The sequence below is a fragment of the Lepeophtheirus salmonis genome, chromosome 4 (assembly GCF_016086655.4).
Source record: "Lepeophtheirus salmonis chromosome 4, UVic_Lsal_1.4, whole genome shotgun sequence".
In the NCBI taxonomy this organism is placed as follows: domain Eukaryota; kingdom Metazoa; phylum Arthropoda; class Copepoda; order Siphonostomatoida; family Caligidae; genus Lepeophtheirus; species Lepeophtheirus salmonis.
Window position 1 is genome coordinate 32,711,207 of NC_052134.2, and position 23,884 is coordinate 32,735,090.

A 23,884-nucleotide genomic window follows, 5' to 3' on the forward strand; every position below is an offset into this window, starting at 1 on the left:
AAGAACTGTCACATAATGAAATTGGGTTGATATTTATTTCATATCAAATTGATTACGATAATTCATTGTGAAAGCAAGTTCAACTTTTACTCCCAGATATTTATGTTTTACATTATATTTAGATATTAATTATATGAATCTGTAACTGGAATAACTCATAATTACATTTATCACTCGATGTAGAGTATAAAGTAACAAATAAAGGTATTTTTTGTTCAGTTCTATAATTATTATTTTAATTTGAAAATCCTATCATGTATTGCTCGGAAGTAATTGATATTTTTTCATAAGTAATTAATTGAGATAGATCGGAAATGGTTTGATTGAAACTGTTTATTCTGATAATTGCATCTTGTTCGGTAATGTCCTCATACTTAGTAAATCAAGTAAAGTTAAAACTTTTCTCCATGGATTTATTCGCTTTTGAGCCAACAACAGCTATTTTCATTGATTAAAATTTTATTTGCAGTATTCCATATTTAATATTTCAAGTCTCTTTGAATTATTACACCAAATCCAATTACAGGACAACCCAAAAATTATTTGATATTAATTAGATAAAAATATAGTTATAAAATCAAAAGAATAATTTATGATATCTTCTCAAAAAGAGAACTATCATTTCACTAATTTTGTGTGTTGTGCAAAATACCTTAATCTGATTTTCTTATTTACAGAAATTGAACTTTATCTTCCATTCAGTTGCCTATTATTTTACTAGGCACACAATTAATATTAAATTTTTATTTGAGCTCCGACAAATTTGAAATATCATCTTCTCTTAAAAACTTTGTGCGCCCATAATTATATTTCATCAATTTTCCGTTTACGCCTCTCCTCAGCCATTGACAGTATTACTTGTCCTTTGTTTAATTGTCACTTTTTTTAAACCCTAAGGATGATAAGGCACTTTTGCTTAAGATATGTTTTTTTAGTTCTCCATTTTTCCATTTAGTTGTGTTTCAAAATTTTATGTTCGAAATCAAGAGATTAACAACTTTTTTAGAGGTACCAGGGATTAAGAAACTATTTAAACAATAATAATTGTATATAAACAATATATTTGAATATATTTATATGACTTATTGAATCTAAAGAGAAATACTTATAATAGAGAGGTTGTGTGATTTAAAAGCTAATTATTTATCCAGATATTAAGTAATCCATGTATTAACTCAAACCAGTACAACAACAATTTATTACATTATTCGATGTGACCAACAATGAACAAGATATACTATAAAAAAGACGTGGAAATATGAAATTATTATTTCCCAAAACCTAATATAAAATTCCTATAGATCAAATAACAGAATCAGATTTTGCTGAATTGCAAAAATCATTCAATTACTTAGGTACCATACAATATAATGCATTAAATAGCAAAGACTAAAAAAGGGATTTGTGTAAAAAAAAAAAATAAGTTTAGTGATTAGAAAAGGAAAAATGGTTTATGTTTGTGCTCTATTTTCTTTTTTGTGCATTAATTAATAAGTCTTGTTGTGTTAACATTTTCCTCTAAAAGAAGAATTATCGTCTATCTTTGGTGTAAATTGATTCAAAAATGCATAATATAATGAAAATATTTACCCTGCACTAATGCTATATTATATTTTGAAGGTTCCACTTGCAGTAATTCCCCCCCCCCCAAAAAAAAATATATATCACCCAGCTGATATTAAAAAGGGTCTTAATTATGTAACCCAATATGCTTCGCTCCCCCCTTCTCCTCACACTATTACAAAACCCCAATATCTAATTAACACAAAAGCACCACCTGCCTAGACCTAAAGTCTTACTTTCCTAGCCTTTCTTGATGCAAAATCATTGGTTATATTCTCGTATGAGACCTGTTTAGCAACAGTGGGATTCACTGGATGATGGCCAGGCCAGTAAGACTTTCTTGGGACATGGTTGACCTATGGTAAGTTTTGATGAGCTTTAGCTTTGAAAAGTTGATTTTGGCTTGAGCAATAGTGAATTCAAGAGTGAGAACATTTTGGACATTTGAAAATATCTAAGAAAGCTCCCAGTCTTGGATGAATGTCAACAGCTCAAGTAAGAGCCATGGTCTTTGATGGCAAGTCTGGCAATTTTTTTCGTCTCCTCTACATGTTACCTGTCATCATGGTCATATTTTCCCTTAAAGTTTAGTGTAGGAAGTGACTTTCTTTCTTTCAATTAGAAAGTGATGTTGACTTGACGTGTAAATAAGTAATACAAAAACCAGAGGAAATGAATAATTTTTGGTGTATTGTGTGTGTGTGTGTCCCCTCAACGAATGACACTATGAACGGTAGCTCATAATGCCCATATCAGGAACTACCCCTGCCTATATTGTATAAAGTTATATTCATACACCGTGACGCCTCTAGATTACAAAAAAGGCTGCGTATACAAATACTTGCACAAATATTGATACCAGGGTCTTCATTGATTAATTTAGATTGTAGCCTGGGGCCTGACTATTTTTAATAGCACATTACTCCTATTCTGTTATATATTTTAATAAAGTGTAGATATCTTATATATTTTTTGGGGTATTTTTATTGTTATCAAAAATTGAATCCAAAACAGTCGAACAGATCAGTCTGAAACTTAACAAATAGACATATAAAATAGGCAATCAAGTGCCTTTTATGGCCTCCGAAATCAATAAAAGGCTGTTTTTGACTTCTAAAGATTTTTAAAAAAACCTCATTTTTCCGTCTCTCTTTCTATATCTTCCTCCTTCTCTGTGTTTCTCCCCTCTTCTTTCTCCATCTGTCTCTTTCAACATCTCTCACTCTCTCTATTTTCTTCTAAATTCATTCTTTGTTTATACTCCCCTCTCTTCAGCCCTTCAACCTAGACTCCTCTTCGAGTATAAAATAATATAGAAGAATTAAATGATAAGATGATAATTGAAGCATATTCAACGGATCCCTATGCACCGAACTCTATAATATTTCAATTTTTTCCCCAATGAATGAGTTTTGAATTTGAATAAACTACACCAGTTTATAGGTAGCAGCATAATCAATTATTCAAATGATAAAAGTTACTGGGGATAGAACATAAAAATGACTGCAATAGTACAACAATATTTCTTTTAGATATCAAAATCAGTTTTTATCCAATATCTCGGAAACAAAACAAAATAAAAAATAAAGATTATTCTCCACAATACTCAGCATCAATTTATACAATTGTTATGTAAATGGGATTAACACGGTTTCTTTATTTTGGAGAAAAAGGAAGTTTTGTGTCTCTCTCTCTTCTTCCTCACATATATTAATGCTCAACAAATAGAAAGCCGATTAATTATTTGTAATTTAAGAATAATTTTTCGTTCCCTCGTTTAAAAAAATCATCATTGATCTGACCTTTTGATACAATATATATAGAGATGAAAATTGGGTACTTTTTTTTTAGCCCGCCCGTTTTTTTTGGAAATGTCAAATTAAAGAGTAAATTTTTCTTTTCCTAAGCTACTGACATTATAATTTAATTCCTGAGGGGTGAACTTCCTTTTCTACTACAAACAGCATTGATATAATATGAAACCGAATTAAATATTTGCGTGTGCTCATAATAGACGTAGAGTAACTCTAAGGGTTTGTTTACAAAATGATAATTGTAATTCCTTGTTGGACTAAGGGTAGAATTGACATCGGAGTAAGTCTTGCACATGTCCTTGTTTATTTCCGTCTCTCCTCCCCCTTTGTCACAGTTATTGGTTTAAAAGAAGAGTCAACATCATTATTTACTCAATTCCTTCAAAAGGGGAAATAAAAAAAAAAAGCTCAAGCTGCATACGGGATTATGAAATGTGTTTAGAAAGTCATACTCTTTTTTCCCTTTTCCCCAACTAATGGCTCCTTTTATATTCCCCTCATGTGGGAATGAAAGTCCTGCGTTATTAATCCAAGCCTCTAGAATTCCATGACATGACAGTATTAGGATTTCATAATTTTCATTATATTAGAAGGTGTGAAGCTATTCACGTGTACTTTTTTAAGCTTTTTTGTGAATATAAACTTATATATATTTACTGAATGAACAATATTCGTGAAAACTTAATCAATTATGCCGAGGATATACTTCTTTATGGAAATGACACCCAATTGGAGTCAAACTACTCAATATTTCTTGAATTATTTTTTTTCAAAGCACCAGAAACTCAATTTTTGAGCAAAATATCCATATTTCGGAACGCGTGATATTGTGCAATCTTATGACCAGCAGCTACTAGAGATTGACTAAATCAAGTCCAATTTGGGCACAAAACAACAACAGGTTCTCAAAACCACAGAGATTTGACTAATTGACTATTCATTTGTAGAACTTGAAGTTATATTTTTATTTCCGTGAGATTAGACATACCTTTACAAAAATGAGTATATCCAAAAAACCCTTGCATTTTTTGTATTTAAGATTTGAAGTCTAGTGTAGAAAATATGTTATTACTTATAAGAATTCGATACTTGATATTATCCCAATTGGTGGAGTGAAACCTGGGTCGAATCTCAAACCATGTCATATATAGCTTTTGAAAATACTTTATTTCTTATGTACCGGCATTATAAAAAAAAGTTTGGAGCTGAATATTTCGATATTCATCCACAATACCAGAAATAACCATGCCTTGAAAAAAGTTATTTAAAAAGTGTATAAGTTAAAGACTTCATTTTTTAAGGCAGATCTACCTTTGCGTTAACATTAAATTTTATCTCTAAGAAACATGGTTTTGACATCCTTTCTATAGATTCTACAAAAAAAAAGTGTTTTAACAGCCTATTTAGTTATCCATGTGTTCAAACATATTATAAGCTTTATTAATGAGCTTCTAACTTTTCCATACGTGGCCTTTGAACACAAAAGTAAGCAAGAATAATTTTCTCGAAATTGAGTTTGGATTATATTGTACTTTTTCAGAAATGATCGTTCATTTCTATCAACAGATTATTATTTTTAACCCTTTCAAGGCGCCGCAAATTCCGCTTAAAGTAGACAAAACTGATCTTCACAGTAAAAGAATGTGCATTTGACATATTATATTTGAAAGGGTCATATCGGGTTCACTTGTGAGTCTTGAGATCAAATAAAGGATCACAATTTTAACTAAAATTATTAGGTACGGTAACTCATCCCAAAAATTGGAATACAATCCCTATAATTGACTCAAATATGTATATGAAATATTGAGCTATTATACGTATACATGAAGAAAAAATAATATTTTGGATTTTCTCCTTTATTTAATTTTTCTCAAGATTTTTCAATGTTGACACATCACATATTAACCTAAGGATCTAAGGTATCTTTTTATTTCCTCTTACATGCCCAGTAAAACACACTTATTTTTAAGGGCCATAGTGAGACATTCAGAAAATATTACTGGAATGCCATCTCTCTACCCTAACTTGATTGAATGACTGCTACACGATAAGCGATTACATAATCATACACTGCGTACAATAATTTCTTGTCCCATACAAAAAACTCTTTAGTTGGAACAGCTTTTTCTCTTCTCCTTATTATTTTAACTTTCTCTTCTTTTGCCTTTCACCCTTGGTGGGAGGACTTTTTGATTATTTTTTTTTGCTCCAGGCCAAACTGAATGTTTAGTTTTCATTTATACATACAATATATTTCTATATGTTATTTAATTATTGCTTTATTCTACTTTTAAGTTCTTTAATTTTTTTGAAGAGGTTTTTTCCCCGAGATTATATATTGAATAATTATATATATGTATGTGCAATTTATCCAGGGAAGTTTTAAAAAATATAGAGATTTGAATCAACCACACAGTTTCGTCCCCCTTTCGTTTTTTTTATTTTTCTCCCTCTCTACCATTATGTTGCAGGAGAAAGCTCCCCTGCTTATATAGCATACAAAAGCATATCGACCATTTGGCGGCGTGTGTTTGCAGCTAGGCAAAGATATCACATGATTTCTTTCTGATGAATTCTTGTAGTCGTCGTGGGATCCAAATTTTTAATTTTGTAGTGTATCAAACGCACTTTGGTTTGTTTATTTCCATTCATTGTGTCTAATTATCAAAGTCTGTTCCCCCACATGTTTAATACTCATAGTTGACTCAATTTTTTGATTGAGTTGGAGTCCAGAAGTTTCAAAAAGGCAGTGAGGTAAGAACTCAGAAACATTTCTTCATTAACGAATAAAAATACTCACAAATTCATTCCTTTGATGGAATATTTGAGACAATTTTTGTATATATTTATGAATAAAAAAACGCAAAAATAGACAGCAAAGGCCTTACACAAGAGCACACAAAAAAAAATAGGGATTTTTTTTGGTGTGCATGCATGCAGAAATTATAAAAATACATAGATCAACGCATTTTGAAATAATCTTCTGTCTCACACCCATTAATCTATTTTTTTATATATCTCTAAACCATTTTCTTATCTTTTTTATAAATATTCTTTTAGTCAATTAAGATTATGTCTTACTTAGTCTCTTTTTAATAAAAAAAAATACTAATTAAAAAGAATAACTCCTCATCGCTACAAAAAACAAATACTTATTTTTACAATTTTTACAACTATTTATATACAAACTTCTTAAATATCTCCTAACATTCTCACTAACACATCTATAAACTCTACAAAGCATGGATAGATGTCAGTCAAAGAAGCATCATCATTCCAGATGGATTCTTCCGTTTACAAACAGCCCAGGATATGGAGTATTCGCAATGTATCATATCGCAAAATTAATGCATCTGGAGAACATTCATCAACCATTCGAGAGATTACTCTACTTCCACGCGCTCGCTCACTCCTCCTACTCTATATCCATATCTTTATGTTTCTCTCTATATATACTCTCTCTATCTCTCTCTATTTATCTTCCTTCCAAAAAAATATCTCAAAAGATATGTTGAGACAAGGTTGGTGCTGTTAGTAAAGACAAAACATCGCAGCCAGCTCATTATTTTTCGCTATTTCGTAAACTTTATGTGATTACAAAGATATTTGGTAGGGAGTAATGAAATGAATTCGAATGAATCTCAAATATATACATATATCAACAGCAAGGGATTGTGGGAGGAAGGGTGGTGCGGTCATGTTACATACAATATGGAATCGAGAGACTATCAAATGAGCGAGAAAGAGAAAGCTCTCGCGGATTTCCCTTTCTTTTCTTTAAAAAAACAAAAAAAAACATTTATTTTCTTCCACGAAGGAATGAATCTACGACTAAATGAATGTAATCTTGAAGAGAAGAGTGTTGGATAGGTCCTCTAAGAAGGGAGGTAGATGAGTGTATGTAGTTTTTATAGCGAGCATCCTTTTTAAAAAGACATTGAAAGTTGCACTAGAAGGGAAAAGTGTTTATTTTTCTCCTTCAACTCACAACTTTCTATTCTATTTATTTTCATTTTTTTATACTTTAGAAAAACATTTGGAAAAGAAGGATTTGTGCTTCTTAAAGATTGATCAGCAGCCATCAGTTTGATCCTCTCCAGATTACAAAAAATTAGATTTTGTGTATCTTTTGAATGTGTACAAGTTTTATTTGTTATGGAGACATAGAAAACAACATACTAATTTGACGCAGGGCAGTTAAATACGTCAACAAAAAAAAACCGAATAACTTTGTAACCACATTTTTTGCATGATTCAATTAAATTATTTTTTCTGTAACAAAAAATTATTCATATTGGCTTAATCAAATTTATTTATGAACCAGATTTTGCATATTAATGACTTTGTTTGCCATATCCTTTATAGAATGTGATGTGATCTCTTAATCCAAAAAGAGTCTCTACGTAAATTCAAACCAGTTCACCTTAGTGGAAATAAATATTGCGAATACAACACACAAAAAGAGTTATCAGAATCATAGCCCATTTCTGTGATTAAAAATGGGTCGGATTCGGAGGGATGCACCAGAAAATTCCGAGGAAGGGACTGGGGTACGTATATATTTAATTACTCACCCCAAATATTTTTGTCACATGGTCATTTATCCAAATTATATTAATAAATATGGCAATCCTATACTTAATTATGAAGTATTTCTAACTGACTTTCTTATATACATTCAGGAACGTCCGCAGGGGGAGGGTCTGTTGCCCCCAAATTTATGAATTTTTGATTATTTCTACAAAATTTAATATTTGAAATTAAATTATATTTTTTTTAATTTTCTCCAAAAATTTAATATCATTGGATTTTTCAAATTTTTCTACAAAAGTTTAATTTTTTTTTTTTTTTTTGATTTTTTTTTTTTTTTTTTTTTGATTTTACATTTAAAATTTAATTTTATATTTTTTTCCCAAAAAGTTTCATTTTTTATGAACAGATTTTTAAGATTTTTTTCTCAAATTTTTTTCAAAAGAAATCCTAAAACCTACCCCCTCCTCCCCCAAAAAAAAAAAAAAAAAAAAAAAAAAGAATTATACAAAATCCTGCATACGCCCCTGAAATTCTATTCAATTTTGTCAATAATTTGAATGACTATAAAAGAATATATGCAGGTCTTCAATACAAAATTAAAGTAAAATCATTCTTCTCAAAATTATATTCTTTAATCAATGATATTACGTTACTATTAATGAAATATTCAAATTATTTTTTCGTGGGCGCCACTATTTGCATATTTATATTCATTTAGCCAAAATTAAAGAATAGCATATAATCTATATGTTTACAATGTCACATCAAAACCAAATATAAGGTTGATTTTTAGTGGAGCAACTGGTCAAGTAGAACTATGCCTCCTCATTACCTCATGGAACCTTCCTAATTGTTCGTATCGTTTGTTGTTGAGTCATTAAGTCAATTTTTGGAGGATTATCAGTCAAAGAGTCAAAGTAAAACTATTAAATCATACTCCACAAAATTCACATAAAACGATACAAACAATAGGGAAGGATCCATGGTGCAATAAGGCATATTTCTACTTTGCCCGTGACTCCACCAAAAATTGACCTATTGTCTCTTAATTTAAATTAAGATACTTAAATAATGCTGATATTTGTGGTAAAACTCCATAAATTCAAATATACTTAAAGCCCACAATTTGCCACGAACTATTGGATTTGTTTATATTTATGCGTAAATTTATTTGAGATTTCTCCTTCTCTAGATTTTTGTAAAGGTTTATATTTGTTTTATCAAGCCATATATATTGCATGCAATCAGTTCGAAATTTGTTTTTGTATTCTCAAAGTTTCTAAAATGACGGTAGAATTAATGATAAATGGAATCGCTGTAGCTCATGGACAACGCGCTTGGGAGAAATTATTCTCTTGAACTCAATGTATTTAGGTTCGCGCCCAGGTGATTCCTAGAGAAAGAAATATACTTTATGTATATCAAGCTTAATAGAAATACAAGGTTATACCATAACGCATGTACGACTGAACTTTGACTTCCACCACGCATTTAATGTTGACATCAGATGAGTGGTTGCGTGTTTTGTCAAAATATGTTTTCCTTGCGAAGCAAATTGAAAATTCTCGCAATAGTGACGTCATAGACTACGAGGGGTTTTGTGTTTTGTCAAAATCTGCCTGTGTTGCCCAGCGGTCAGTACAATACATCAGATTGAAATTTCTAGCAAACCCGATTACATGATGGTCTAACCTTGTATTTCTATTAACCTTGATGTATATGGACTTCACTTAAGATTCGTAGGTTAGTCGGAATAGTTGCAATACTATAAATTTTACATATACTAAATCAGTGCAACTCCATCTAACCAATTAAAGGAACATATAAAAAAAGAATAAATGATTAAAATAGAACGAGAGTTGTTCAAAATTATCTGTTAAGCGAGGCTTTTAGCTAGATTACACGTTATTATGTAATAGACATATGTTTCTAGGTTTTTAATCCAGTATTACTTTTTATTTGAAGGATGGTATTAAGACAAAAGCCATCAACGCGCTTCACACGGCAGAGGACAAAGTTAACGAGGGTGCTAACTTCTTATCAAAAAAAACTAATATGCAACCATGGTAAGTTTCTTTGACAAAATACAATTTTATATTCTTAACAGCTCATACTTATGGATTTATTCAGGATGTGGTTGGCAATATTTGCTGCCATTGTGCTCGTTATCCTTGGGATATGCGGATGGTGCATTTATAGGTTCTGTAAGAAAAAACGACCCAAAGGTGCTTCAGATAAAAAAGACGATGATGAAAACGCTCTTGTGGAAAATGAGGAGGCTCCTGTAGAGGACGTAAGTTACACCAAAGTTTTAATGTTCATTTGTAATTAAAATGTGTGGAATTGTCATATGCCTGGTTCCATTGATCCACAATAGAACTGTACAAAAAAATAATCACAATAGGGGTGTAATCTACAATTATAGAGCGCTTTCATATGACGTCATCATTAGAGGCCCAATAGTTTAGTCGGGGTTTGTTTATTTTTTAAGGATGCAAATAGGCTTGTTATCTCTAATTATAGAGTGTTTTTATATGGAGTCATGATTAAAGACCCAACAGTTTAGTTAGGGGCTTTCTTTTTTTCATCTTTCCCAGTTTCCTTAAGATAATTTGTTCATTTTGTTGAATGAATATATCAATTATTGCTATGTCTCCAATATGACGTCCCCTTCGATTTATAGTGAAATATGTGACGTCAGTGAAAGCAATGGATTTAGTTGACAGAGATGCTAAAAGACAAGACCCCACTATTTTTTTCCCTTCTCCTTATCCATTTCAAGCCTTATTTTGAAAAAAAATCAATTTATATATACTCTGACCATATTTTATATTCACATAGCTTGAAGAGAAAAAGGAAGAGGAGAGTCGAGGCCGAATTCGTTTCCGGATAGAGTATGATTTTACAACTCAGGAATTGAAAGTGACTGTAAGTATTGAAAATTAAATGAAAATTAAAAAAATGATTTTTATGTGTCTCGGGGTGGAGATGATTATGTTGTATTAGAGGTATAAAAGGTACAATAAAACTGACTTTTCTTTAAAAAATATTGAATTTTGTTTCTAAAAACAAAACATTTTAAAATAACTTTCAAACTCGCAATTTTTATTACCCTAATCATTTTTTAACAGCAAGAGAATCCAATATAAATGAGTCAGAAGACAGGACCTAGAACACTTGTTCCTCATGTACCCCCTCTTACCAAAGTGGGAGCTGGACTTGAGTTAAAAATCAAACACTTGATACTTGACTTGTACTCGAAAGCTAATACTCGAGAATTTACTGGACTTGATTCCCACTTTTCCGCAACTTTTATCATAATCATTTTATCTTTTTCACCAGATATAAAACTTTTATATAGGGAAGTGGACAAATATTAATAATGTTTTAACTTAACAATTGAGATTTCGTGGTTAATACCATTACTTTTGAGTTATGAGCATCACAGGAACCGAAAAATAGATTTCTAGGAATTTGACTTTTGAACAAAAAATTGACAACTCTACTCGAAACATGAGACTTTGGGCACTTCTCTTAACATACCCTTACTTCTTCCTTTCCCAAGGCCCTGATGGCGTATATAGAAACTAACAATATAGTCACATTTAAGTATCAAATTTAATTTTCCAAGGTTTTGTGTATTTTTGAAGGAAATTCTTCTAATTAAACTTTCTTCAAAACAAAGTATAATGTATACCAATAAGAATTATTTAGAAATAATTCTCTGGGTACCATAAACATGACGTATTTACAGACGTATAGAAACAAATGAGTAACTTCCTAGCCATTTTCCCCATACATATGGAAAAAGAAAGCTTTCTTAGACTCTCTACTTTGTGTGGTATAAAGTATCTGCTTCTGAGAGTACATAATAATAATAATATAATCAAATTTATGAGTACTTAAGGCAGGCACATTATTCTATATATCAAAGTGAAATAAATAACAGACAATTTTAATTAAAAATAAGGAATATCACATGAATACTGTGAATACATGTTATCGTTGAGATGAGAAAATTTATACATTTTTAAGCGTAGCAGGATAAAATTTGTATGTTACAATTGTGATAGAATCACTTGTAGAAGCAAAATTGCACAACTGTTATTTTTTTTTTTTTGTTTTTTTAATGCATATAAAGTATGAGAGAGTAAATTGGTAGAATGACGGTAAGCAAAAGAACAACACTTGAGATAAGGTCATAAAATATATGATAACTCTGAGGAACGGCACATCTGGAAGCAAATATTAATATAATATTTAAAAAAAGGAATAATTAATTTTAAACTTGAAAGAATAGTTTGCAGATTGCCAAACTACAAAATTTGCAAGAAATTTATGCCTGCCGGGATTCCATCAATTTTTACATCCCTATGAATAATTAATATGTTAAAAAATACAATGACGAGTGTGCTTTCTCGTTAACTTTTACAGAGATGTGAAAAAGATCGAAATCCCGATGAGTTTAAAAGCCACAAAGCTAATAAAATGTCATAAAGGATAGGGTCACTTGAGAGACACCATAGCTGCTGATAGATATTTCTATAGTACTTCTTGTGTCCTGGTACATTTGAAGGTTCAAAATAAGGAAAATATGGCAAGTCAATAGAAAAAAAACCTATAATGTTTCCTATTGAGTTCTAGCAAATTCTGCATTAAAAGTTGAAATCAAATCAATATTGTCTCTGAACTAGACCTCTAAGAATCAACTACTATTTTTTAGATTAAATAACATTTTCTTAATTATGAAACAAAATTATTTAAAAAAAAATTTTTTTTTCCATTGCATTTTCTTAGCTGATTCCATATAATATTTGAAATTAAAGCAACATTTTGCATGAATTGACCTATTGTAGTTTACTGACTTGTTTTCTTACTCAGAAGTTGACTCAAACCTCGTAAAAATAGTCTAAAAATTCTCAAAAACCAGATTGAATTAGATATATATCAAGGTTACATTTTTTTTAAATACCCTCCCACGATTATACACATATTCAAATTTATATCCTTGGACCACGCGTTTTTTTTTATATACCACTTTTAGAAATTTTCTCGCTTTCATTTATTTTTTTCAATTCAATTTTAACAATTTATCTTCCCCAGATATCTTAGGATCTAATACGTAGATATATGAAAATATCTAGAATCCCAGTGATGGTACATTTTAAAAAAAGTGTAGTTTGATAACCCACAAAAAATGTGTACTTCTATTAATGAATTATTCTTCCCTATTTTAAATATTCAAACGTCATCAGTGGACCAGGGACAATATAGTATGTAGTCTCTGTCAGCAAATATATTGTCTCTCAGATTTACCATACTTTTTATGACATCATCTCAGGCGGAATTTTATGCTCATTGAGATTATGACAATTTTCCCTTCATAACAAAATATTGTAGAGATTGCCATTATCGTTATTTTAAACTATTGAGTAAACTTTGATCTTACATGGCAAGTTATCAACTAAATTGTATTTCTCAAGTTTAAGCCTATCTTGACAAATATTCTGGAAAAATACAAATAAGAAATATAAATCTTATAATAACTTAAGCAGAAATCAGAATAATAAAAACATGATTTTTTCTTGATTTAAGGTCATTGAATGTGCAGATCTTCCACCCACGGATTGGTCAACAGGATTGACGGATCCTTTTGTCAAGGTCTATCTCCTTCCTGATAAAAAACCCAAATACGAAACTAAGGTTCATCGGAAGAATTTAAATCCTAAATTCGATCAAACATTTATTTTCAAAAATATCCCCTATGTGTAAGAACTCAGAAACCATAACAAAGACTACTTTGTTTAATCATGAACTTGCTTTTCTTTTCAGGGATACATTTGACAAAACCCTCGTTTTTGCCGTATACGATTATGATAGATTCTCTTCTTCAGATCAAACAGGTAAGAATGTATGTAGATACAATTTATGAGACTCTTAGGGGAAAAGGCGACAAGACGGTTGAAATAATTATCATTCAAAAATACATGTATGTAAGTTATTTTCACTCATTCACACACCCTCGATCAAAAAATAACTAGAGATGGAAATTTAGTTGAGCGTGAGGGAAATGAAACTGTATTGTTTATATACTAAAATCCCATCCTTAAAAACGACTCGAGTCAAACAATGAATATAGCGCAAGTAAGAAAAAATTTTAAATCTATCAGAATTCAATGTAATATACGTATTCAATTGCTATTTTTGTCTCCTCTTTCCTTAGAGTTTCTTTCGAAACAACAATACTCTGCTTAGTTCGAATTTGAACAGTCCGGTTATTCTTTTTTAAGCCCTCTTAAAAAAGTTACTATTAAAGTCTCGTAGACCCGTAGAACTATTAAGTGTACTTTTCAAAGTATCATTACAACTAATTGTAAAAGCTCGAAGACATTGCTATAATTATGATATTTATCCACAGGTGAATATCAACTACCCATGAACTCAGTGGATTTAGCCGGTCCAATTGAGGAATGGAGAGCGTTAGCTCCAGTGGACGATGGTAGCAATCAATACTTAGGAGATTTATGTTTGTCCCTCAGATATGTACCTTCTTCTGGAAAGCTAACGGGTTAGTTACTTGTAGTTTAGAAAGGTTTTGTATAATATTTTAAACACGTATATAAATTATTTCCCTAGTTGCTATATTGGAAGCTCGAAAACTTAAAAAGATGGACATCACGGGTGCTTCAGATCCATATGTAAAGATAAAATTGTTTGACTCAAAAGTAAGCTTGCTCGTATAGAGCCTCGTAGAAGCATATCGATATTATTCCCTTTTCAATCTCTAGGGTAAAAGAATCGGTAAAAAGAAAAAGACTAGCGTCAAGTCCTGTAATTTGAATCCATATTGGAATGAGTCCTTTGTGTTCCTAATTGACGAAATGGACATGAAGAGAGTATTCTTGGATATCACAGTCTGCGATTACGATTTAATTGGTGGTGGAGATCCCATTGGAAAGGTGAAACTTGGATGGAATCAGCAAAAGACGTATAAACCTGGTTTCAAACACTTTAAAGAGGTTCTCGAAAATCCACGACGCCCCATTATCAAATGGCATGTACTGCAGGTATGTATGCATATGCTTTGACTCCTTGGGATTGGTGCGTACTAGGCCTTAAATATCCTACAGGTTTTTTAACAAGAGAAGGAATGTAATAGGGGGGATTGGATATTCATTTAGTCAGAGGGGAGCAATAAATTTACCTATTTCTTAAAAAGATTATTCAATAGTAAACAGCTCTGTCACTAGGAGTAGTCTGGTAAGGGGCCGTGATCAACATTGATATAAGTGTTTTCATAGATGAAACTAGGCAAGGGTTTTTTTATATATATAAATCTGTAATAGATGCTATATTTATACATCTACTCTTGTTCAAATCACTACTGGGCACTTTTTCTTGTCATTACTCTCAGATCACAAAGCAGTGCAGGTCAAAGAAAGTACTGTGCCACATATTCAAGTTTTTGTCTCCTAAACTTTCATTATACAAGCCTCATATTTTTACATCTAATTATTTGACAGGAGAACTTGTCTGCACTGTCCTCTCACTAGGATTACTTATTTTGTATACAAAAGAACAAAATCCAAGTCCTAGTAACAGCTGTTCTTTTCTTCCTTTCCTTAATCTCAACGTTATTTTAACGTTTCTCACAGTGGAACTTTCTAAAACAATTGCTTGCAAATACTTTACTTAAAGTTGTAAATTCTAAGCTTTTTCTAGCGTGCAAGTTTTTTGTTATAGCAAATCTGAAGAGGATTTTTTTCTAGTTTCCAAAACTGTTTTCATGATTCCTTCATTCTGGAGGAGAGAAAATCTAAGTATAAAGTAACTTTTTGTGTATTGGTCATCATGAAGGACGTAGAGTAACGCTGAGTACTTGTTAGAGAGTTATAAACTGCGTAAAGGCGGGCTACCACATCTATCATGTGTCTTCACTCAATTTATTTCAATGAACATTGCTTATTATAATTTTCTATCCTCTAGAATTCTCCTTTTCAAAATATAGCAGTTTTGTCATTTAAAATATATCTTTAACGTAGGAGGAAATATGCCATGATAAATTAAATATTGGAAGCACAAAAATGAATAACGTGGCATTTTCTCTTCCCCAAACTAGACATATTTTTAATTGCACAACCTCATTTTTTGATAGGGAGATTTCTTGAATTTTAAAGATGATAATTATTCTTTTTTGTAAATAAACTTTCAAAAAAAATATAAGTTTCATAATCTTTCTAACCTCAGGAATTCTCCTTTTCAAGAGATAGCAGATTTGTGATTTAAAATGTGTGCTGTTTGTTCCTCAAACATAGAACTTCATTTTTTTTTTATAGGGATATTTTTTGAGGTTTAAAGTCATGATATCCATTTTTCTTCTTCTATATAAACTGTCTATACACGCATACGAGTACACGCATGACAGATGTGGGTACCCACTTTAAGTTCTTGTCCTACTCAGAGTATAAATGAAGATTGACATAGGAGTAATTCCTGTCTACATAGATATTTGTTGCTAGATACAGAGTGGACTTTGCATTTAATTCCTTAATTTCATAACTACTAGTAGCTAATCCAAGGAAAAGTCATGACAGCTAAGCCTCTTCTCCTCCCAAACATTATTCAAATTATCCGGGTTACCATGTCATTTTGCATTTCTTTAATTTATACATAGGGAAAGTGCTTAGAATGTACAATTCTAACGTATATTTAGCCTACCCCAAATAATGGTTGTCCCTTCTATATATTTATCTAAACCTAAAGATTTTATTTTTGTGCTCCCTGCGTGATTAGGACCCGGAGCCGGAAGATGACGACGATAAGAAAAAAGAGAAGGATAAGAAAGGAAAAGATGATAAGAAGGACGATAAGAAGGATAAAAAGGACGAAAAGAAGGAGGACAAAAAAGAGGAGAAAAAGGATGAGAAAAAGAAATAATAACTCTTTGGCGAATTTTGAATTATATTAGTTTATTAATTATCCTTATTATTTATGAGATTCGTTTGTTAATCCCTCACAAATAGTTAACTAAATATTATCTATTGTTAGATTCTTTGAAAGAAAGAAAAAAACAACGAAAACACTTTTTAAAAATAGGTTGTTCATTTTTTAGCCTTTGTTTCTTTTTAAAGAGAATACTTTGCTCAATTATGTTTCTCAATTTTTCCCCGTTTTCTCTATGCACAAGCAATAAAATCTATATTATAAAAAAAAAAAAAAAAAAAAAAACTTTCCTTCATAAGTTCCTTGACTTTCTCTTTAGGAGCAACCACCTCAATCATTTTTAACCCGCCAATTCCCCAATCAGAGGGATTTCCTTATAATACTACTATCTTTAAACTCAATTTTGTTGGCCTTTTTCGAATATATATCAATATTATAATACATACTTATTCATACTCTTCTCAATTTTTTCAAAGGCTCTCAAATACAGGACTAACCACAAATACTATTTTGAATTATTATTATTAAGTAATTATCGCAATTTATTTATTCATTTTGATTTCTAAGGTCAGAGTCTTTGAAGAAATGTTTTCTTATTTTCTATTTTACTGAAAAAATTATTTATTTTTCTTATATAACTAACGAAAAAAAAATGAACTTTTTATATAAACATTACAACACGAAAATTCTTCATCCAGTGATATTTTTATTAGATACATACCAAACAACGAAAAAAAAAAATATTAAAAGAAATTTGCTTGACAACCAACCAACCAACTAACAAAAGAACCTAACTAATTTGCTGCTGAACTAACCCATATAATATTACGTATATGAAATAATAATAATTAACATGTATGTTCTTGTATTAAACTCAAAATGGATTGAAAAAATAAATGTGTAAAAATAAATATGTAGAACGAATGTCATCTCCTGTTCTTAAGAAAAAAATATATTCACAAGAAAAAAATATATATGAAATGTGCGTTTCAATTATTAATAATAGTAGATGGTAATTACTTTATTCTAGAGGAATTTTATTATTACAATTATAAAAACTATGACATTACAGGGAAAGTTTGAGGCTTTTTGTAGCTGCAATCTGAATATCGTTTTGTTTCTTCCAAAGCTTTAACGTAAGAGAAAATATCTTTGTACAAAGTAATCATAAGTGCATAAAAGACAATGATTAACACTGAGAATGTATTGCAGAGTCATAAGTATAAGTCCTGGATGAACTCGTAGTAGAATTGAAGTAATTAAATACTTAATCAATTTAATATATCATTTTTAAAGATAAAAAAATAGGGAATAATGCTTACTTCATAGTGAGAAGTTAACACCATGAGGACCTATTCAATAATGAACAAAAAAGAAGAAAGAGCACACGCAACAACCGTTATCCTTTTATAATGGCTACAATTAGGTGTTTCATTCCAAAAATAACATCCTAAATTATTGCTAGACACCAGGGACGTCTGCAGAATTATATTTTTGTGAGTGCTTGGATTTTTTTTTTTTTTTTGATTTTTAAATCTACGGCTATTCACAAAAAGTTGAATGTTTTGGAAAAAACTTTATAATATTAAATTTCTAGGAAAAAAAAAATTAAATATTAAATTTCTTGGACAAAAAAAATTCATAGATATTTTCAAAAAATTAAATTTTTTTTCAATAAAATTTTAAAAATCTATAGCTGTTTACAAAAAAAAATCTAAATCCACGGCTTTTAACACAAAAAAGAAAATTTTTATTAATTTAAAAAATTTAAATTTTTAATATAAAAAAATCAAATATTAAGTTTTGAGTAAAAAGAAAAAAATCTTTCATTTGGAGGGGGATAAATCCCAACCAGGCCACCCCTTGTGGCAAAAGCAGGGGGTTGGGGAGTTGGGTTTGGATTTATTTTCATTAAATTTTCCAGCTGACATTTCATTTTCTCCGACACTAATATAAAATTACTTTTTTTTGGAAAATATAATGTAGTTCTTTTCTTTTCCCCAAAAATAATATTGTGCTCTTTCTTAATAATTTTTTTGGGAAAAAAACTACTAAATAACGTTATTTTGTAGAAAAGAATGTTCTACTTGATTTTTTTATGATCTTAGACGGCAGTGCTAATTAATGATTTAAAAATCTTGAATTAGGGAGTGATGCAAGTTGCTAGATGAATTTTGTATTATTATTTTACATATACGCATCAGTAGAAATGTTTTATTTAAGATGCCTGATTTTTAAAAATTAGGACTAGGTATTGTGAGCTGTTTTTAACTAGCTAATCTAGCTAAAATTTGGAGACTGAGTTCACAAGAGATTATTCCTTTCTACCTAGTAGAGGAAAAAGAGCTGTTAACGAGTTGAGTTCTGACATCACATTTTGCTTAAGAATAAAGAACAGCAAAAAATATTCAGAGGTGGAAAACATAACAAGAGTCAAATTAGAGGTACATATCTAGAAAGTAAATTTGTGACGTCATATATCATATCGTTAAAGATAATTATCCGAAAACGAAAATGAATAAAAAATGTTGTTGATGAAATTACTACAGATTATCTTTACTAATGCAGTAAATTGTGGTATTGGTTGAATAAAAGTATAGGCAATAGAGTTTCAAATGCCAAGTGCATCGTTCATGTTTTTTTTAATTACAAAAAAGACAATTATCCTATTACATTCACTGATAATCATAAATTAGTTTTGGAGTTATGAGGATTAATAGCTGTCCTAAATATATGTATTTATGAATACAGACAGTCCTTTTTAATTATGTATATATATATTTTTTTTACATGAGAGTTTAATCGATATTTCCACCAAAGTACAACTCTAATACTAACTTTCCACTAATTTCAAGGTTATTACTATGGTTACCTATTCATTAAGTGGTTATAATTAATCCTTGAAAGTTCAGGTACTATTGAAAAATGAGCAAATCAAGCACTTTCATTTGAGTATTTTATCCATTATAAGTCCCTTATTAAGTCTGAAACATTTATTGACTGTCAGTAGGGAAGACTGGATTAGGTTTATACATTTGTTTGTAAATGTATATTCTGTCCAAATAATGTTATACTTCTTGGTACTCTGACCACTGATTCAAAAAAATAGTGTCAAATTTCACCTGTGTGATCTGCAATCCAGGAAAGAACATTTATATTGACCTTAAGTAAACTATCTGTTTTGAGTAATTTACTATTAACTCTATGAAGATCTGAAAACCCCCGCGTACAAAACCTCCCCAGAACAATTCTTCTTCTCCGGAGTTAAAAAAAAATATATTTCCTTTAGTTTATAAGTCATAATTATTTAATTAAAAGTCAAAAATCAAGACAAATTTAATTATCATACAGTAAGTGTAAAAATACATAGTTAATGACGAGCATAAAAATCCAAAGCATCCATCCATCAAAGCCAAATGAGCTTGCCAACGTTTACTAAACAGTCCAAAATCAAGTCCAAGTCCAAACTGCATCTGAATCAACTCTAATGGCAAGTGGTTCAATATGGACAAGTCTTTCAACCGCAGAAAGTACAGGGACTTAGCCATCATCAAAGATGCCCCTCATGTTGCTACCTTGAAGCTAAATACCTCCATAAGGCATAAGATGACTGGCCTTCCCCCGTGCTGGTGGAAAATACATACCTTGTCTTCTGACATCGTGTAGAAGCTATTATTCAAGTTGAAGGGGGCAATATTCAGTTATAAATAAAAATCATTTAGTACTAGTTTCAGCTCTTTAACTCTTCATTTAAGCGAGATACAGACGTTTGAATTTGATCTCAATTTATCTCAAAAACTTTGAAATTTGTAAATTAGGCACTCAAATATGACAGGGTTAAATTTCAATCTCTAAAACTGTTCTGTATTTGGGACATAAATATATAATACCATGTAAAAAGACTGTTTCTAAATTATATGAAAATATAAATACAGTTTTTAAAAAACCATCACTTTATATAATCAAACTGTGGATTTGAATGAAGCTAAAAGAGGTTATTTCTGACAATTCCACCTATGCCAACTGAGTCAGTATTTAGTTTATCAATCCTTGGGGTCTTATTAACGAAGCTTTTCGATTGATTAAAAAAACAAAAACACTTCATATTTTCCCCTAGTTACAAATACATATAAAGTTAAAATTAGAAAAACTGAAATATACATAGTCAATATTTTTTTTAAACTTTATAGGACACGGTGTTACTGTTCTATCACAAAAAGGCCTATATATTTTGTTTTCAGCTGTCAATTCCATAGTCTGATTTGACTATTTCATAGTTTATTATTTTTGATAAATGAACGCGGTAATAAGTTATAATATCTTGTTCCAAAAGTACAGGAGTACAATTTTTTGTTGATCACTCGTCATCTATAAATATACACATTGGCCATCTTATTATTTATATGAAAAAAATTGGCTATCATATAGAAATACAAATTTATAGCTAAGCTTTTAATAAAATATCACTAAGCAATATTATAATACAGTATCCAATAAAATACTAGGTAGGATTTCAATATTATGAAATATATATGTTATATGTATGTAATTCATTTTAAAAATTGTGGATAAATAATATGACAGTAATAGTCTGGGATTACTTAAAAGATACATAGCATTTAGTATGATTGGCTTATTTGACAAACTGATTTTGGACCTTTTTATCTCCTCAACGAAGTTGAATGGAGATTATGTTTTTGACTCCGTTTGTTTCTTTGTTTGTCACCAGGATTACAGGGAAATTTATGGATTGATATTCATCAAAACTTGATTAGAAGGTTATTTATGGTGACAGTGAGAGGCCATTAAATTTTGAGAGGTCAAGGTAACACAAAACGTCAGAAATACATAATCGACCATAACCTTATAACAAATTGAGAAACATCAATCAATTGGATTTTAGGAAGAGGTATTGTTGCACTCTGCCTAGTCCCAATTCTAGTTTATGTTACTTTTTTCTGCCCACCCTTTTTTGTGGAGAGGAAGGAGATGCTGATGCTTACATCGAACTTTGGATAAGTAAGTGCTACCTTGGGCCAGAGAAAAATTCGGGGACAACTTTGTTTTCACTTAAGACGGAGCTCCATGTCACGACTCTGCTAACACCTAGGCCTTCCTGAGAGACAACTTTTCGCACTTTTCGGTGCGTTTAGAGGAGAGGGTGTGTGCTAATCCCCACAGGAGTGTCCAGTTCCTAGAGGCTTCCATCAAGAAAAAGTGGACCAAGCTCGAGTCTGACTACATAGTCAAGATCTGCAATGGATTTAGGCCTCGTATTGAGGTAATTTTTAGAGCAGAGGTCTCATATATTAAATTAAAGTTGTGCCGAGCACTATTTTCAGATGATTTTATTATATAAATGTCCTCACAAAACCTCTTGTTTAAATTTACTCTTAAAAAATTGAAAAAAATAAAATATATACTACTTGATAAGATCAACCCTGTATATATAAATTTCATTTAATTCCTATTGATATCCAGTAAGTGGTTTTCAAAGCATAATGTAAACTAATTCACATTTAAAACATTAAAGGTACAAAATGCACTATAAAAAAGTTGTTTCCACTTATCTCTTATGTATTCAAATTATTATTCAATATATTTATATATATATATGACTTTATATTTTGTAGAGGAGTAAATAGATTCCAAGAATTTATTTTATACTTTTCTTATTAAATATTTTTTAACAACTTTCTTTAGAACTTTAATCATAGTTTTTTGTCAAGGATTCAAAATTAAATATCGATTTATACACACAAGTATATTCATGGTTCTTTAATATAGTCTTCCTTCCTTTTAAGAAACTACAAGAAATAGTATTAAAAAAATATAGTATCAAAGGTTGAGTTAATTATATTTTAGGATTTAACAACAAAAACAAATCAATTAGGTATAATATATTCTGACTGAAAAGTTGACATTAACCTATAAATAGTGCGAAAATTGGATTCCTAAACACGAAGATTTTATTTACAAACATCCCATAGAGATAGAATACATAGAGGGATAGTACTGAGCATTAGAAATTCTTTGACGTCGTGAAAGGAGACGAGAAAAAAGACAGCTGACAAAAACAATCGAAAAATAGTAAAAAGGACGCTAGGGAAAGAGTGGTTAAGAGAAAGATGAAGAATGTAATCTAAAAACAAGGAAGACTATGTACCTAACACCGACCTATAATATCGTGTTATTGTTGTGACGTAGTATCCCTTATTCTTCTTTTTTCATTAGGGGGGAGACGGCCTGTTCAAACTGGCTGCGTGCCTGGAGGATCATGTAGCAGTTTCTGATTTTAAGCCAGTCAGAATTGAGAAATACTAAATCCTATCTTCCTTGGCTTGAGTGCCCACTCTTTGCCTAGAGTCCTTTAGTATTTCCCAAGGTTAATAGAAATACTAGGTTAGACTAAAGTTAGTTTAGACCATCATGTAATCGGGCTTGCTAGAATTTTCAATCTGATGTATTGTACCAACTGCTGTGCAAGACAGGCAGATTTTGACAAAACACGCAACCACTCATAGTCTATGAAGTCACTATTGCTAGAATTTTCAATTTAATGTATCGTACCGACTCCTGGGCAGGAAAATAAATTTAGACAAAACACACAACCACTCGTCTACTATAACGTCAATATTAAAAGGTTGGTGGAAGTTAAACATCAGTCGTACCCGAGTTATGGTATAACCTTGTATTTCTATTATCCTTGGCATTTCCTACTATAAGCTCCAACTACTTTTTCAAATTAAAGGCAAAATTTGCATCTGATTGGTCATTGCCTCACATCAGGCTGTCAATCATTACTGCATTTGTATATTATTTAAATAAGTTATATATAAGGGTGATAATTTTGGTAAGAATAGAAAAGCGTGCGAGGAGAAAAGAAGAATTACTTATGGCATCATTGATTAAATAATATACATCTTCTTCTATCAATCATGAACGTTATCATTCCCGCCTTTATTATTCAATATTAATATAATAATATTAGATGGGGATAGTCGATAGAAAACTGCATAAAATGTCTA

The 23,884-nt window shown here is 30.6% G+C and overlaps 1 protein-coding gene across 7 annotated transcripts; it reads left to right on the forward strand.

The window, feature by feature from the left end:
• Positions 1 to 5,490: 5,490 nt before the first annotated feature.
• LOC121115738 (synaptotagmin 1) lies at positions 5,491 to 17,753 on the forward strand. 7 transcript variants are annotated; one of them, XM_071887829.1, is made up of 12 exons: positions 5,609 to 6,134; positions 6,622 to 6,901; positions 7,746 to 7,930; positions 9,879 to 9,979; positions 10,044 to 10,206; positions 10,755 to 10,841; positions 13,509 to 13,681; positions 13,746 to 13,816; positions 14,332 to 14,481; positions 14,550 to 14,638; positions 14,702 to 14,980; positions 16,707 to 17,753. In XM_071887829.1, the coding sequence occupies exons 3-12, from the start codon at positions 7,880 to 7,882 to the stop codon at positions 16,848 to 16,850; spliced, it is 1,308 nt and encodes a 435-aa protein (XP_071743930.1). In that variant the 5' UTR covers positions 5,609 to 6,134; positions 6,622 to 6,901; positions 7,746 to 7,879; the 3' UTR covers positions 16,851 to 17,753. The 7 variants fall into 7 exon arrangements, with proteins under 7 accessions (XP_040565792.1, XP_071743930.1, XP_040565793.1 ...); XM_071887828.1 differs by lacking the exons at positions 5,609 to 6,134; positions 6,622 to 6,901 and adding exons at positions 7,214 to 7,277; positions 7,409 to 7,573; XM_071887831.1 differs by lacking the exons at positions 5,609 to 6,134; positions 6,622 to 6,901 and adding exons at positions 7,242 to 7,277; positions 7,409 to 7,612.
• Positions 17,754 to 23,884: the final 6,131 nt, after the last annotated feature.